The 18,303-nt window shown below is 39.3% G+C and overlaps 1 protein-coding gene and 1 pseudogene across 1 annotated transcript; both read left to right on the top strand.

Moving 5' to 3' along the window:
- Nucleotides 1-8,182: 8,182 nt before the first annotated feature.
- On the top strand, nucleotides 8,183-9,643 carry LOC128921936 (kelch-like protein 17). The gene is made up of 4 exons (XM_054230984.1): nucleotides 8,183-8,404; nucleotides 8,472-8,850; nucleotides 8,908-9,223; nucleotides 9,293-9,643. Exons 1-4 carry the CDS (start codon nucleotides 8,183-8,185, stop codon nucleotides 9,513-9,515), a joined length of 1,140 nt encoding a protein of 379 aa, XP_054086959.1. The 3' UTR covers nucleotides 9,516-9,643.
- Nucleotides 9,644-12,995: 3,352 nt separating this feature from the next.
- LOC128921935 (uncharacterized) lies at nucleotides 12,996-16,906 on the top strand (annotated as a pseudogene).
- The last annotated feature ends 1,397 nt before the right edge of the window (nucleotides 16,907-18,303 follow it).

The raw sequence follows: 18,303 nt of genomic DNA, 5'->3' as shown, positions 1-18,303 counted from the left end.
CATTCAGCTGTTGCATGCTCTTCATATAATATATAGTAAACATATAGTCCACAGACAAGTTCTTTTTGATATATTTTTAAAACACATTTATATCATCCCTTTGGGATAATTCGTGCACCGCTTATATACTCGCAGCTTTCAGATTTATTTTTTAAGTTATTCATTCATGGCTGACATGTCCGCAGAGAAATCAATAGTGTTCAATGATGGAGTGCAAAGTTGACGACCTCGATGTCATGCTTTTGTCTATTCCTTTTTGTGTTTGTTTTGCTGAAAGTAAAAAAGTCATATTTTGCAATATTAAATAAAGTGGATAGTAAAATCTGGTTGCAGACTACTAAAATATTTAGGAAATTTTATATTAACCAGTCAGGAAGGCCTCAGGTCGAGTTTATATATATATATATATATATTTGGCGTAGGAACCGCTTTAAGCGATTATAGCCGAATCCACCAGAGCGCGCCACTCATTCCTCCTGTTTGCTTTTTGGCGCCAACTGGAAACACCAAGTGAAGCCAGGTCACTTTGGACTTGGTCTTTCCACCGGAGTGGAGGTCGTCCTCTTCCGCGGCTTCCTCCAGCGGGTACTGCATCGAATACTTTCAGAGCTGGAGTGTTTTCTTCCATCCGTACAACATGACCTAGCCAGCGTAGCCGCTGTCTTTTTATTCGCTGAACTATGTCAATGTCGTCGTATAAATCGTACAACTCATCGTTCCATCGTCTGCGGTATTCGCCGTTGCCAATGTTTAGAGGACCATAAATCTTGCGCAAAACCTTTCTCTCGAAAACCCCAAGAGTCGTCTCATCGGATGTTGTCATCGTCCACGCTTCAGCGCCATACATCAGGACGGGAATAATGAGCGACTTATAGAGTTTGATTTTGGTTCGTCGAGAGAGGACTTTACTTTTCAATTGCCTACTCAGTCCAAAGTAGCACCTGTTGGCAAGAGTGATTCTGCGTTAGATTTCAAGGCTGACATTGTTGGTGTTGTTAATGCTGGTTCCCAGATAAACGAAATTATCTACAACTTCAAAGTTATGACTGTCAACAGTGACGTGGGAGCCAAGACGCGAGTGCGCTGACTGTTTGTTTGATGACAGGAGATATTTCGTCTTGTCCTCATTCACCACCAGACCCATACACTTCGCTTCTTTATCTAGTCTGGAAAACGCAGAACAAACGGCGCGGTTGTTGCTTCCGATGATATCAATATCATCGGCGTACGCCAGGAGCTGTACACTCTTGTAGAAGATTGTACCCTCTCTATTTAGTTCTGCAGCTCGTATTATTTTTTCCAGCAATAGATTGAAGAAGTCGCACGATAGTGAGTCACCCTGTCTGAAGCCTCGTTTGGTATCGAACGGCTCGGAGAGGTCCTTCCCGATCCTGACGGAGCTTTTGGTGTTGCTCAACGTCAGCTTACATAGCCGTATTAGTTTTGCAGGGATACCAAATTCAGACATCGCGGCATAAAGGCAGCTCCTTTTCGTGCTATCGAAGGCAGCTTTAAAATCGATAAAAAGATGGTGAGTATCGATTCTTCTCTCTCGGGTCTTTTCCAAGATTTGGCGCATGGTGAATATCTGGTCCATTGTGGATTTTCCAGGTCTAAAGCCACACTGATAAGGTCCAATCAGTTCGTTAACGGTGGGCTTTAGTCTTTCACACAATACGCTCGACAAAACCTTATATGCGATATTGAGGAGACTTATACCACGGTAGTTGGCGCAGATTGTGGGGTCTCCCTTCTTATGGATTGGGCAGAGCACACTAAGATTCCAATCGTCAGGCATGCTTTCTTCCGACCATATTCTACAAAGAAGCTGATGCATGCACCTTGTCAGTTCTTCGCCGCCGTATTTGAATAGCTCGGCCGGTAATCCATCGGCCCCCGCCGCTTTGTTGTTCTTCAAGCGGGTAATTGCTATTCGAATTTCTTCATGGTCGGGTAATGGAACATCTATTCCATCGTCATCGATTGGGGAATCGGGTTCGCCATCTCCTGGTGTTGTACTTTCACTGCCATTGAGCAGGTCGGAGAAGTGTTCCCTCCATAATCCCAGTGTGCTCTGGACATCCGTTACCAGATTACCTTCTCGGTCCCTACATGATAATGCTCCGGTCTTGAAACCTTCTGTTAATCGCCTCATCTTTTCATAAAATTTTCGAGCATTACCCATGTCGGCCCGCTTTTCAAGCTTTTCATACTCACGCATTTCGGCCTCTTTCTTTTTACGTCTGCAACAACAACACCGAACATTCTCTAATGAATTTATTTAATTTTATTAAGTTAGCACACAATTTGAGTCAAATATTCGGTATAAAGTCCACTAGAATACTTATATAAATATATATCTATAGCTGTTTTACAGTAGCTCTAACGAAAATATTATATTCCAATTAACTTGCACTCCCAATCAATGTAACCGAAAGCTCTTGAACTCGGCTGGCGCAAAGTCAATGTATGGTCAACAAGGACCGAAACCAAAATTTATGTAAAAAAGTAGCTACCGTTAAGCCAGGCAGACAGCCTGAAAGCTAGTCACTGAACTATGCATAGTTGGGAGGACGGCTTGGGGCGCAGCAAAGCCCTACTGATCATCATTCATGGTTTAACCACTATCGAAAGCAATTTTGTAATATTAAATGCCTCCAAGCGACAAACACTACAAATGACCTACATATGAGCGAGTGAGAGGCGACAGGTGCCGAGGATAACGTCGTTAGGTGTTATGTTAACATGACTTTGATAAGCAAATTATGCGGTCAGTTCGTATTGTTCGTTGACGAGACAATCTGTGAGCTAGAAAGCGATACACGGCTGGTGACAAAGCCACCGGCGCCAACGGTGCCAGCACGCGAGGCGTGGAAATTCGAGCAACAGCTGGCTTGGTTGCCTGACCTGTCATCTGCATACAGTGGCTTTACAACAATAGCAATACAAATTGTAGTCATTTGTGCACGAATGACGTTTTGTGACCGGTGGCGGCGAAGCGCTCGATTGATGGCGTTGGGAGTCAGCCGTGCAGATGAAGGTGGGTTTAGGAAAGAATGCAAACTCATTGCGCAAAAGAAAACTGCTTTGCATATACATATGTATAAGTATACAATCACACAAAGCCGTGACCAACTGGCGGGGACAAGTCAATTAATCAAGGCACAATAGACAAGACAAGCCAAGCCATCATAAGGTAATGCTACACTGGTGTTAAGCGTCGCCGGCTTTCTCTACAGCTATATGAGTAGACACATATATACAAAGAAAAGTAATTTGTCGATGCGGTTGATGGTGTATGGGTTGATATGACACAGTGTGCCGGTCTCCTTAAGCAATATTACAGCGATCTCGCTTGCGAACAGGATTCCAATATTTCTCCAGCAACAATAAGGCGAGCTCAAGAGTTATGAGTCATGTATTGCAATCAGATATTCAGGGCGGGCATAGTATCCTATCTGGCCGTGATTAGATTAGGTATTATAAGCTTCAGTGGCAGATGAAGGGACTACCAAATTCGGAATCGAAATAACGTCAATTTTGATTAGATATCGTGGATCCAGATAAGTCGGCTCCAGCCTGATCTTTCACTGGAAGCCATTAACAGTATACATACATATGTAGTCTGAAAATTAACTGAAATTTCAGAATAGTGCGTTAGAATCCTTATCGATACGAACTCCAACGTATAATGAAATTTTACTCAAACTGGAAACCCAGACGTGTCTCCATATGGGATTGGTACCAGGAATGTGGATTAGTTGGCGCAAGCAAGACAATCAAGTGAACTGAGGGATTTTAGATATACTGAGTAAATCGACGAAAAGACTGCGTACTTTGGCTTATAGATGGTAGGATGTATGGATCCATGTGAATTTAGTTCAAGGAAAGATTACGGACAACCCAGCATTAAACTGAAACTTTCGGACAACGAACTCAGCGGCTAACATAACTCATTATTAATATCAAAGTGGAGTCTTACCTTTACGATCAATTCGGAAGTGAATGGACTTGGCTTCTAGTAATCGGCACTTGAGAACGAAACCACAAAAATATATTATTTTGGTGAGAACTACAGTACTATTGTAATGGCACAAAGTTAGGGGTCCTCCTTAGTTATGAACTTAGGGATCCCTTATGTGTCGCCTCAAATTCCACGATATTCATGGATCTTTATAGCTCTGAGTCTAGGAACTTTTCAACTCCCGACCCACTGTAGCAACTGCGTCTGCATGCTGCAGCAACTACCGTATTTGCATTTCATTTAATTGGGTTAATTTGACGACAAACCCGGCTGGAAAGCAACCACACCAAGTGCACAGATTCCCTGGCTAAGTGGTAAAAGTGTGCGGACAACGATGTGGTAGACAACAGGTGACAAAAGCAAATGAATGTTAAGGATTGCAACAACACAAAGGTTATTTAAAGCGATGGACACAGACTCTCAAATAAGCAGATGGCTCTAGAGTTATCGGGCACTTAAGTGTTGGCCGTGGGTATGTCCACGCCTGATGACAACTAATAATATAAATGTTGTTGTTGACACCTTCTGTGGAATTCCTGCTTTGCCATTTGTTGTTGTCGGTGTTGACACTAGTTAATGATCGGTGGATTTATATAGAAAATCAGTGTGTACAAAAAACAGATTAATTGGCGAGCTGAGAGTGACTGTGGATGTAAGGACGTAAGCTGGCTAATTGGAAAGATGAGGAGGTGTAAAAAAAAAAAATATGATATAAAAGCATATTTTATGCAGAAAAAAGAAAGGGCAGATGTGACAGAAAACACATGTATGTTGTGGATTGACCAAAGAAACTTAGGGGTAGTTTCATGCTAGCGGGACTTCTTTATAGCGAATATACCTATATGAATATTGCTCGTTTTTCAAAATATTTCTGGATGAGTCGAAATTAAATAGATGTAGCAAGCTGATGATTCCAATTAAGATTTTTGAGTAGAGAAACGTTTGGAATTTTCGAAACATATCTTTATTTTACAATCAATAAATAAAATTTGTATCAAGCAGAAGGAAAAAACAGATTTGTACTGAAAGTGTATTGCGGAATGTTTGGAATTTTTGAAATACTATATTTACACTCAAAAAAATTATAAAACTTAGTCAGAACTTCATAAATGTGCATTTGGAACATTTTGGGATTTCCTAAACATTCTGAATAAATCGTCATTCATACTATTTGTATGAAAAATAATACGAAGCAACAACGTCTAAAATTTTATTATTTTTTTTTTTTTTGTGAATATCTGAGTGAAAGAGGAACTATTGAATTTTTCGAAAATTATACCAATGCAATTCATTTCTATTTGACTTAAACATAACTAAAGCATAGAATATGCGTTATAAAATTAACTCCCGGAAAATAACGTAAATTTTCCAACCAATTTCACTAATAAGTAAGTAAGGAACGTTTTGGAATTTTCGAAACGAATAAAATAAATACTAAAATATACATGTGAAAGTTAATATGGAATATAGGAATGCATATTTGCTGTTATGTTTTGATGAAATTTGCTTTATTGCCATTAAAAAAGAATGCGAAAAGAGTAGTAAGCCAACCTGGCATTTCGGATACAATATATGTACAATGCTAATAATTATTTTAACTGTCTTAAAAACTCTCTTTTCTGACGGCCTGAACAAATATTCCTTCTCTCAAAGTCAAGAATTTTTGGCATGCACGTGCGTCAGCCGGTAACACTTGCAACGAAATTCCAATTATGCCCACTATTACTCACTTACTAGATGCATTAATAAATCTTAATTATTCGACTGCTAATAAATCAAAAATTTACCTGAAAACAAAACTATTTAGGGTTATGAATATATGAGTATGTAAGCACTAAGTCTGTATATCTTTGAAAAAAAATGCCACCAGCCACCAACCAGTGACTTTTATAATAAATGTAATAATAATAATGCCACGTGTGCATTAAAATAAATGAAAATTCATAAGAACGCGGGTAAGCTGGCCGCCCATTAAAACTTACGCCACTACACCAGTGCACCGACGATGCGACGCCTACTTCAAAGCCAACAAAATCCCGGCCAAAAGTTCGTTTCAAGCCCAAAGCATTCGTTTGGGCGTAATTTATTGTTCATAAATTCAATTTATGCAAGAAAATTACACATACAGACACATACTACTACTTAGAGAAAGAGCACACTTAGAAGAGGAAGTATACACCTATTCACACTCATCGCGTTAGGTGAAAGATAAAGTTTTCCTCATGGTGATGTCGTTGAACGTGGAACGGCCTAACTGAGCAAACGAACGAAGAAACAAGAACAAAAACATCTAAATAAAAACAATTGTGGGGAAGGACCAAGGAAATCGCTTTCCAACTTCAGCCAAACACTTGTACTCAAGAAGAAAAGGCGCGAAGACGCCAAGTAAGCAATGGGATAGGAAAATTTCGCCGGTGTTGAAAATGCCTTGACTAGTGTGGCAACCGTAAGGTGTTGTAGCAGAACTTAAGAAAAGATGCCAGTAGGAAACTGGTTACTCAGATAGCAGTCAGAATATACCTCTGCTTGAGCTTTTGCTTAAAAACCAAATCTTCTTTGACCACAAAATAAATCACAAGAGGAACTATATCTTGTAGAACATTTTATTTAACCAAAATATATTTTATTGACCGGTTGAGAATTGCAGACATGTTAACGTTATGAAGAAAACATTGACTTGTTAAAAAACTATGACCGCAGAATATCCAAGCGGATACATATGGGGAAAAGAGAGCACTTCTATAAAAAGTTAACCCCCGATAGCGCATTCTTTTAGATATTCAGAAGACCTCAGAGATCGCTTGCCTAACCTTGCGAAGTTCTTGTAAAGCTACGAGATCCATCAAGTAGAATTACTCTCGAATCGTTTATGGGAGCCACTCCCTCTTTTGCACTCAAGTTCCAGCAGAGCTTTTATCATTTCCCAACCACATTTCTTTTCGCCCACCTGTCTAATGGCTAAATGCGCTCAATGCTTTATGGGACATGTAAAACACAATAAATGTATTTATTCGCGCCAAACTCGAAGCTCTAACAAGTAAATGTAAATATTTATTTATGAGACGCCAGAAAGTGGTAGACTTCCAAGGGCAGGTAAGTAAGAAAATGGGTGGATGCGAGCGCATATATTAGAACGTATTGTTTTGCTGTTGTTGTTATGTTACTTTTCTGTAATGCAGAGCTTCTTCAAATGAGAGACTAAGTTTGATAAGCACACGGCTTTGATTTAAAGCCCTTGGAATATTTTTTGAGTGGCGTCGTAAGGTATTAGAAAGCTTTGAAATATGCATCAATGATTGGAGAAGTAACACAATAATCAGTTGAATAGCGGATAATGATTGTAAAGGAGAGAGAGAAATAAAGAGATTAAAAGAGAGAGGCATAAAAACAATGAGTTAAAAGAGTAAAAGAGATAGAAATGGAGAAACCTTATAATAAGATTTTATTCGGTTTACCAAAGATCAGTGATACAACCAGCCATAAAATGTAATTTTATATAAATTTGCTACATAATATGATTTATAACACTCGAAACCTCTAGCTAACTCCCTTGTTCATTCAACGGACACTGAGCTTCGTCTCAAAACTTAAGGTTATCCTTAACCTCAAAATTAAAATGCCGCATGAAACACCCTTTACTAACTGAATTAAAAAGAGATCTCATTACTAATTATCAAGAATAGCTCAAATTTATATATGCTTAACCAGATCGTCAACAATATTACTCAGTAAGAGTTCGCATGTTAAGCCGTCAAGTCGTGTTCGTTTTGAAATGTAAGTATTTATTATTCTCACGATTTAATTAATAAGTACTGAACAACTGCAGTACAAGCGCATTGTGATGTAAATAACAACAACAACAGCAAAAGCAAAAACAATAAAACCGGTCATGAAAAAATCTCCTGAAGCTTTAGACGCTTATAAGTGAAGACTGCGCTGCTAAACTATGTAGATAATTGAAGACTCCACGAATAAGAGCTGTCGATTCCTATCTAAACATAGATTTGGTTTTCTTAATCGGAAATTTCTTGAGGAACTATCTTAATTTCTGGATTTATTGCAGGACACCTTTTGAGCTAGACTCTAGAGCTATTTTCTAGGAATCTTTGATGTACTTCAAAAGATCGACTATTGACTCCGTACGACCCACCAATATCGATGAGTAGCTCATCCAGCGATTGCTCGAGCTCTGCAACATCAGGTATATACTGTGAACGACCTCAAACATCTCCGACTACAAATCAACAGGAAAGTTTACAAGAAGAAGTAGCTAATTCTTTAGACTACACCTTGGCTAGAGCGGATCTACTAGACAATAAGGAACAGTGTAATATTTTACGACGACGTATTACAGATTATGAAATTAGGAATTTCATAGAGGTAAGTACATTTTAAGTAAATCTTTGAAGAATATTTCTACACTCTTCCATCTCACGTACTCTTTAAGGTGTGTAAGAGTCCTGAATTCTTAGACTTCAGCGTCGAACACTTGCAGCGTATTGCTGAACATGATGATTTGAATGTAAGCTCGGAGGCGGATATCTTTTGGGCCATCCGGCGTTGGTATAAATATGACGAGGAGGCACGAAGACCCCACTTACCCGATTTGATTGCTTGTTTGCGACTAACACAATTCGATGTCGATTTCATATATTCACATATAAATACGCTGCCGGGCTGTGAGCTACTCGTGAACAAGGCTGTAGAATGGTTGCTCCGACCTTGCGCACGTGATACCATAACACTGCGCTACACGAAGGCGCGCAAAGTGCTGCAAACCGAAGATGAAACCTACTGGATCATTGTACAAACCCGAGGAGATGTGAGTGAACACGAACTTATGAAAAGTTTAGACATAATCATAATATATATTCTCAATACAGAGGGGTACGTGGACAAATGCCTAATCCGCTATAGCAAATCTCTTAAAATATGGCAGAAGTGGACCGACATAAAACTGGAGCGCAGTAACTTTTGTGTAGTACAATTGGAACATATTATCATCTGTATTGGCGGCTTAGAACGTAATACCAAGCCGAGCAATCACGTCAATCGCTATAATTTGAGTACAAAAACTTGGGAACCAATGCCATCGATGGAACAGCGTCGCGTTTACATGAGTGTCGCGCTCTTGGATGGCAAAATATATGCCTGCGGTGGACAGGATGAAAAATACCAAGCTCTGGACATCGTAGAAGAGTAAGTGGTTTCGAAAGAGACTTAGACTTAACCGTCATTGTACCGTTTACAGTTCTCACATCTTTCTAGGTTCGACACGATTGCTGGACGTTGGCAGACTATAGCTAGCATGTCCATACGTCGCGCCGGCGCTGGTGCTGCAGTCTTGGATGGTAAACTTTATGTGATTGGTGGCTTTAATCGTGCGCATTTACGGTCTGTGGAACTTTATGATCCAAAGAAAAATAGTTGGACACAATGTGCGGAAATGAATGAAGCACGCGGTTGGCCTGGAGTGAGTGCTAAATGTTGAAAAAGTCAAAATTATGTAACGAGTATTTTTAGGTGGTGGTACATATGGGTCATATTTATGCGATCGGCGGTTGGTTCAATGGCGCAATGAGAACGGTCGAACGCTACAGTTTGTCAGCTAATAAATGGACGACGGTGAGTTTTGTGTCAATAAGATTTTCTCAAATTATATATATCGTCTCTCCAAAGATATGCTGCTTGAATGTGGCACGCGGTAGCATTTGTGGTTTGTCTATGAATCAGACACTGTGGGCGATAGGTGGCTATGGCGATGGTGCACTGAAGGACACTGTGGAAGTGTACGATGATGAAAATGATAGATGGGTGGAACAGAAAATGTTGCCAGAAGCTGGGCGATATGTGCATTAAGTGTTTAAAAATCTAAGTTTGAAAAATAAAATAGATAAAGGAAAGGCGATTTTTTCTGTATTTAATCTAGGTGGCAACTTGGTAAAATTATTGTAGAGCGTTTACAATAGAAAAACAACTCTTATTCGTTACACATAAATCATAAACATATTTTTTTAGTTACTGATGGCAACCCTTTTTTAAGCTAATTAATTACTTTTTATTAATCAAGACCATTCAACAATAATCTAATTAGATTAATTAATGAGAGAAATATACTTGACTACAAAGAGAGAGTCATTTATTTGTTACTCGGAATTGAGTGGTTTAAAGAGTTGCCAGATTTATTTAAAACTATTTAATAACAAATGCATTATTTTTTAGAGGTGCTTTAATATTTCCTATGGATCAACCATTGCTTTTTGGAAACTGCATAAAAGAGATGAGATGAAAGGGGGCTGGATAATATTATATCTCGCTTCCGCCTTTTTGTGTTTCGATGTATCGCGGCTATGTATAAAGCGCTATAGAGCTCATATCTGGCAATACTATACATATTTGAAAGGCCTTGACATAACCTACAAAACGACGCTTTGCATGATTAGTTTGGATATTGCGTTCAGCAGTTATAGACATATAAACATGGAGTTCCCTAACGCCAAATTCGTTCCGTGGTTTTTTTAGCGGTGTTTTTGGTGATGGTACTCTATCACTTCGAACTGCGGAGAAATGGTTTCGCCGATTCAGAGCGGGGGGAAACGACACTATAGATAAGCAAGCCAGCAGAAGACCTGTGACGACGAATACCGATAAAATCATGAAAAACATCGAATGAGACCGGCATGTGGGATCTCGTGACATCGTGATAGGACTTAGTCACCAAACCATTTTAAACCATCTGCAGAAGGTTGGATCCACAAAAAAGCATGATTTGACGCAAAGAGTCCTTCTGGACCGAATCAACGCCTGCGATATGCTGCTGAAAGGCAACAAACTCGACCCTGGCGACGAAAAATGGACCAGACACGACAGTATCAGGCGAAAACGGTACTGCTCAAAGGCCGGTGAAAAGTAACAAACAGTGGCCAAGCTGGGATTGATGACCAGGAGGGTTTAGCTTTGTGTTTGATGGGATTGAATGGGAATCATCCACTATAAGCTACTCCCATATGGCCAGACGCTTAATTCTACCATCTACTGCGGACAACTGGACCGCTTGAAGCAGACGCTCGACCAGAAGTGTCCAGAATTGGACAACAGGATGGGTGTAGTGTTCCACCAGGACAACGCCAGACCACACACTTCGTTGATGACTCGTCAGAAGCTACGGGAGCTCGGATGGGAGGTTTTATCGCATACCCCATATAGCCCGGACATAGCGCCAAGTGATTACCACCTGTTTCTGTCCATGGCGAACGCCTATGGTGGTGTAAAGTTGAACTCAAAAGAGGCTTGAGAAAAATGGCTGTCCGAGTTCTTCGCAAATAAGGAGGAGATATTTGACAACATTATATTTACAAAACCAAGGAGTTATTAGCCAAATTTTATTAACAAAAAGTTGCCATACTGATTAGTTAATTTAAGAAGAAGAATTATCGGAATAGTTATGACTTAACTGAAGGGTTAGTAAATGTTTAATTCGCTAGAAATGCTGTTATTGTGCATAAATTTAGTCTTATGTAACGGTAAGATAATGATATGCTGGTATATTTTCGGATTGTAGATCTCAATGAATCGACACTTCTATCAATACTACTCCATCTGGCTGTGATCCTATCGAATTTCACATCCAGCATAGAGTTGTTCAACTTTGTCGGGCCTGACAGTTTCTTCCTTTAGAAAATCACAAAATTCATGAGTCTGTGATTAAACAGGTTGTCCATTTTAAAGAACTCACTTAGTACATATCACGAGAGATCAGAAGAGGTCGATATAAATGGAGAAAGGGTTCGCAAAACACTACGCTATAAAAATAAATAAATTTTATTCAATGATAATTCAATTATTGTTTTCATTATCTAGCTAAGATTTTACTAAGCTTCCGCTCAGCATAAGACACTAACTTAAAGCTCTTAGCGCTAGAGTCTAAAACAGGTTTTGAGTATCTTACATTACAAAAGTATTATATTCATTAGTCGCCGAAGAACACTTGAACTTAACGGATTGCAATGCTCGGATGCATTTTTGTACACAACTAGTATTAAACAGTTATTAAAAACAAAAAAAAATGGAGCGTTGTTGGAAAAGTGAAAATAAACCGATTTTAGCGAAGAGTGATTTGCACTCCGGCGAATCAAATGAGAGGGAAACCATCATATTAAGCAACTGTAAACTAGAACAAAGTGATATTGATGTGATAACGCAACATTTTGCTTATGCAACATATTTGGATTTGTCATATAATAAGAAAATAGGTAGGAAATTGTAATGAATGTGAGGTGTGACGTATAATGAAGTAATTATAGCGCTAACTGCATGTCTCGGCTGCGCACTAGACAAAAAACCACAAAACGTGTATTATTAGCGCATATGCTGACAGCGCATGCTCTGTGTAACGGCAACAACAACAGCAATAAATTTAATTCATTTAGTGTGATTTGTATTTAATTGCTTTTACAAGATTTATTGTTAGCGGTAATTTTTCTGTTATTGCTGATATCATTATAAAAAGCTTATTATTGCTTTTGTTTTTTTTTTGCTTATTTGCATTATTTGTTTATATTAACAATTTTAATTGTTTGATGTTGCATTATTGTTGTTAATTATTGGCGGTAAAAATGGCGGTATTTGATATTACATAAATGTGGTTAGGAGAAATATGTGCACAATTTTCATTATTTGTTTAATTACCATCCCATTTACATGAGGCTGATTTCTCTGATTCATGATAGAGCCCTGTGCCAGTTATGGGACCGTTATTAAATGAAGCAGATCACACCTTATATTTCTCAGAAAACGGTAGCCATCGACTCAAATAGAACAGTCTTAGCTTTTTCCAGAGCAGATCAGCCGTCCGCCACTTCGATGGTGCCTCGGTCATGTGGAGCCATGTTTAAGCAACGGCCACGAAACCACTCAGAAACTCCTTCGAATGGCATTTATACAGTGGCAGACACTTCTCTGGAGTAGTATCATGGTTACGATTGTCGATCAAAGTGAGCAAATACGAGACCAATCGAGCTCTTCTCTTTGCGCAACTCTTTTGCGCAATACTTCATGCAAGATATAACCCACACGATTGTTGTTGCTACTGGAGTGTCAAAAACATTCCGCAAGTAATTTTAAAGGGTGATGCCGAGTCCTTGACTGCATAAAAATCCGGATACGCTACGCTTACATAGACTCGACTGTAGTGGAAACTACTCTGTCTTTCGAAATGCCGTGGTGGCAGCCGATCTCTTAAGGAAATCTCATTAAAAACCAACATACGACCACATTGAAACCTGTTAGACCAATTTTTGACGGTTAACATCGATGTAGAGAAGTCATCGTTTACGGTCTCCAAGTGCACTTGATTTAACTCTACGAATTCATTTCCAAAAAAGAATCGAAACACCTAGCAATATTACCCAACGTCGAGTCCAGAATACGTCCAGAATACTACTTCAAATAGTATATATAAATATCTAGTCTACTTGGGATATTTTAGCCTACTACAAGTAACACTGTTTCAAATGGTCTAAAAATTTAATATCATCCTTTACTTTCAGCATCAATTAAATTCCTACTGGCCCCTACAACGCTGTACCTTAAGGACTGCACGAGCTTGCATGAAATAAAGTACAGCTTCAGCACTTGCATGCTGAAAATTCTAGATATATCAGGCTGTCCTATTGACTACCAGGAACACTTCGCGAACTATGACTTTCCGTAATAAGTCTCACGCTCAACTGGCAACCGAAAGTGGATTGGCAAAAGTTGCTAGGAAAACTGAAGGCGTTGAACAATCTAAAGCTTGAAAACGTTAGCAAGCAAAACTCAAAAATCACCGGCGCAAAGGAACCACCACAAAGCTGTGAAACACTGCTGCTGGCGCTATCCGATTGTAAACACATCAAATCTGTCACTTTTGGTGGCCTGCTTAACGTGCATGATATCGGTCACTTGAGCAAGTTGACTGACAGAAAACTGTCATTTCATATTGTTAAAATTAATAAAAAGTTGAGCAAACTTGTCAAAAACAACATTGGATTATTGTGATGGCGTGACAAGGGATTTCATATTCAGCGCTGCAGAGTTCTTGCGCGAACGTGATAAAGATGAACCACTAAAGGCGCGCCTCAATCTGGAGATGTGTGGCTGCGCTGGTATTACAGAAGAAATACAGGAGGTAAGTCCCGAGTTCCTAGAAAAATATGGAGTCTTTCTAATATTATTTATTATTTTTTAATCCACCCAAGCATCCTCTATATGCGAAAGCTGAATCTGCTTTGAGCTTAATATTATTCTTCGAGTGCAAACATCCAACGACTAGCTACAGAAATGAGTGAGTACATAAATGATTTTTGAATTATGTGAGACTAGAATTCACGAGCAGTCGCTTAAAATGGAACGCAAATAAAATTCAAACCAAAGTTCGGAAGCGAGACCTGCCACAAATTCGAGGTACCAAGCATTTTACTACTTAATATTGGGTTGTTTTAAAGCTGTTTCCCAAGATAGGATCTCTTTTGGATCAATCTTATTCACCCTATAAGATCTAGGTCGGTCCGATCTCCTCGATCCTAAAGCCCTGAATTATAACTGTCAGATCGTTGAGATCCGAATCAATTCGTAGATTCTGGTCCGATTACCATTCAATGGAAACATTTGGAGTTCCAAGTTACGTATTCAAGCTTCCGTCAAGAACCTGAGTTGCGGATATTACCTCAACTGAGAAGTCAATTAATTTTGGACCTGTTTCCTAAGATAAGATGCTTTGACTACTTTCAGACAAAATTTTCGTTGAAAAGATGGGTATTTAAGACCTAATACCATCAATTCCTTATCTTTTAGAACTTTTGAACAAAGTTTTTGGAAATCTACGTTCCAGTTCTAAACAATTTGTCCTCTTAAAAACACTCTTAACTATAGGAATGCCTGCCTAAATTCAAATCACTTATAAACCGCATCATTCTCCACTTTCGGCCTCATCATACCCTATCCACCACCAAATGTACTACTGAGCATTTACGTACTCTTCGAAATCTACAAGAAGCTCATAAAACAACCGGTTGCTCAGCGATTCGCCACCGTTTGTGAAGATTTCGAAAACGCAGCTATCGAAGAGGAGCGACATCTAAAGATAATCGCTTGTCGCAGAGCGAAAATCGTACACAATGACATCTATGATGCTTACTTGGAGATTACATCTGAAAGGAAAGACTTTTTCAACGAGCTATGCTGTGAAAACGCTACAAAAATGGCGCTCAATAATCGTGTAATCGTCTTTGATAAGATACTTGATGATTTTCCAAAACTGAAGCGCTTAAGGCTCATAAATTGCTTTATCGCTGAAGAGGAGTTTCCTATGAATAAGCAATATAATAATATCAGCGATTTGGAAGTATTGGGTGCAAATGCTTTTCGACTGTGGCAAAGCATAGCTATACTTTTTCCGAATGTCGGCATAGTAAATCTAATGGATGCTGCACTCGAGAGCCCTATAGAGGAGATAACTATGTTTAGAATACCACGTTTTAAAGAGAACATAGTCTTCCAAAATATCACGAGGTTCTCTGTGATTGGCAGTATTTTGTGTGATGAAGAAGTGGAGTTCCTAGCTAATCTAACACATCTGAAAAATTTCTCTATTGTCAGAAACTCAAAAGTTACAGGTATGTTATTACAACATTGAGAACCTATTCCGCAAAGAGATGAAGATTATCCAACTGAGTCTGGTATTCTAGGACAAGTTGTCCAGCTTGAGTAAGAATACAATACAAGATATCGAAATTTTCTAAATTTTGAAGCTTCCTAACCTCACTTTATATTCTAATTAAAACTTTCCTTTTTCAGGAAAACATATCGCCGAGCTCAGCAGCATCGAGGAGCTCCAACTGAGTTACTGTGAGAATGTGAGCCACTACTACTTAGCAGACATCCTGAGCTCTTTATCACTACGGTCACTTGACTTGCGTCACAGTACATTCAGTGATGTATCTATGCACCTCACGAATCTCATGTGGTTGAGTTGTGAAACGCTTGTTACACTCAAAATCGACTGGAAGCTAGAACATACCATTACGGCATTACAAACGCTGCAAACATTAAAGGATATTGAAGTGCGAAATTTCAATACAAATTCTTGTGCGATGTGTATGCGTGACGAACAAATTCACTGCTCATGTGCTGAAGATATCCAATCACGTTTAATACCACGCTTTTTTCGCACGCTCATCGCGCGTACTAACATCACAAAGCTGACACTCGAAGCTGAAATTTTGTGCAGAAATCTCAATTACTTGCACCACCTGCGACACCTAACGCACCTCAGCATTATTGCGAAGAAAGCCTGGCTGGATGGTTTTTGCATACCAATGAATTTCTCTCAAGCCGTTGGACAGCTTGTGAACTTGGAGTATTTGTACTTAGCGAGGTTTTTCTACTGCTATGACGACGTAATTTATATCGTCGATAGATGTCGCAAACTAAATGAGGTTAGATTGAAGCAGTGTGTTGGGTTCTCGGATGTGGTGCCCTATGACCTAGTTGAAGTACTGAAGCACAAGCGCACTAAGGATCAGCTACCGTTCAGATTATATATGCTTAACTTGATGGTGGACTCCAGCGAAACGTGCAGTGTGAGTTGTAATGATTTTTCATGGAAGACCTTTTTAGTTGAGATCGCTCTTTTTTTATATTTTCAGGAGCGCTCAAGGGACAGCAATCAGGAAGTAAGTAGTTTTGTTATCCTTTACGATTGATTTTCTAACGATAATAATTTACTATATAAACAGGTTAACCGGTTTGAAGATATTGCAGATTATATAAAAGTGATTTTTCTTTAGAAGCGAAGCCACAAATACCTTCGAAATGCAGGATCATCTTAGTGATGAGCGATATTGCTATTTTTGAATCACTGTGATTTTATATTGCTATTGTGATCACAATAAAAAAAACGAATTTATGAGAATGTATACTCCACATTTTTTTTCATTTTTTACATTTACATTTTTATTAATTTTAACAATATCCAAAATTTACCTGCTTTTGTAATCACTATTAACTAATTAATAAATTTTGGGTACATTTAACTGCTTTTGTAATCACCATATCCCAAATTATCAAAATCATAACTAAAATATCTACTGTGATCACTGAACAGTGATTGCTACTTTCGAACTGATATTGTTACTAAACAGTGATTGCTCCTTTCGAACTGATATTGGTACTAAACAGTGATTGCTACTTTCGAACTGATATTGGTACTGAACTGTGATTGTTACTTTCGAACTGATATTGTTACCAAACAGTGATTGATACTTTCGAACTGGTATTGCTACTGAACTGTGATTGTTACTTTTCGAACTGCTATTGTTACAGTGCTCGAATTAGAATCACTGAACGCTATTCCTACAATGATCGAATTAGAATTATGTGATTGGCGTTGCAACCGTTTAGCCGGTTATAGCCGAATCGACGATAGTGCGCCACCTGTCTCTCTCCTTTGCAGTTCGGCGCCAGTTGGAGATCCCAAGTGTAACCAGGTCGCTCTCCACCTGGTCCCTCCAACGGAGTGGAGGCCTTCCCCTTCCTCGGCTTCCTCCGGCGGGTACTGCATCGAACACTTTCAGGGCTGGAGTGTTTTAGTCCATTCGGACAACATGACCTAGCCAGCGTAGCCGCTGTCTTTTTATTCGCTGAACTATGTCAATGTCGTCGTATAACTCGTACAACTTATCGTTCCATCGTCTGCGGTATTCGCCGTTGCCAATGTTCTGAGGACCATAAATCTTGCGCAAAATTTTCCTCTCGAAAACTCCTAGTGTCGTCTCATCTGATGTTGACATCGTCCAAGCTTCTGCACCGTAAAGCAGGACGGGAATGATAAGTGACTTGTAGAGCTTGATTTTGGTTCGTCGAGAGAGGACTTTACTGTTCAATTCCCTACCCAGTCCAAAGTAGCACCTGTTGGCAAGAGTTATTCTGCGCTGGATTTCGAGGCTGACATTGTTCGTGTTGTTGATGCTGGTTCCCAGGTATACGAAATTATCTACGACCTCGAAGTTATGACTGTCAACAGTGACGTGGGAGCCAAGACGCGAATGCGCCGACTGTTTGTTTGATGACAGGAGATATTTCGTCTTGTCCTCATTCACCTCCAGACCCATTCGCTTCGCCTCCTTATCCATGCGGGAAAAAGCAGAATAAACGGCGCGTTTGTTGCTTCCGATGATATCAATATCATCGGCGTACGCCAGGAGCTGTACACTCTTGTAGAAGATTGTACCTTCTCGGTT

This window comes from Zeugodacus cucurbitae, chromosome 5 (genome assembly GCF_028554725.1).
Source record: "Zeugodacus cucurbitae isolate PBARC_wt_2022May chromosome 5, idZeuCucr1.2, whole genome shotgun sequence".
Taxonomy (NCBI): domain Eukaryota; kingdom Metazoa; phylum Arthropoda; class Insecta; order Diptera; family Tephritidae; genus Zeugodacus; species Zeugodacus cucurbitae.
Note: the sequence above shows the minus strand (reverse complement) of the source record. Positions and strands in the feature narration are given on the sequence as shown.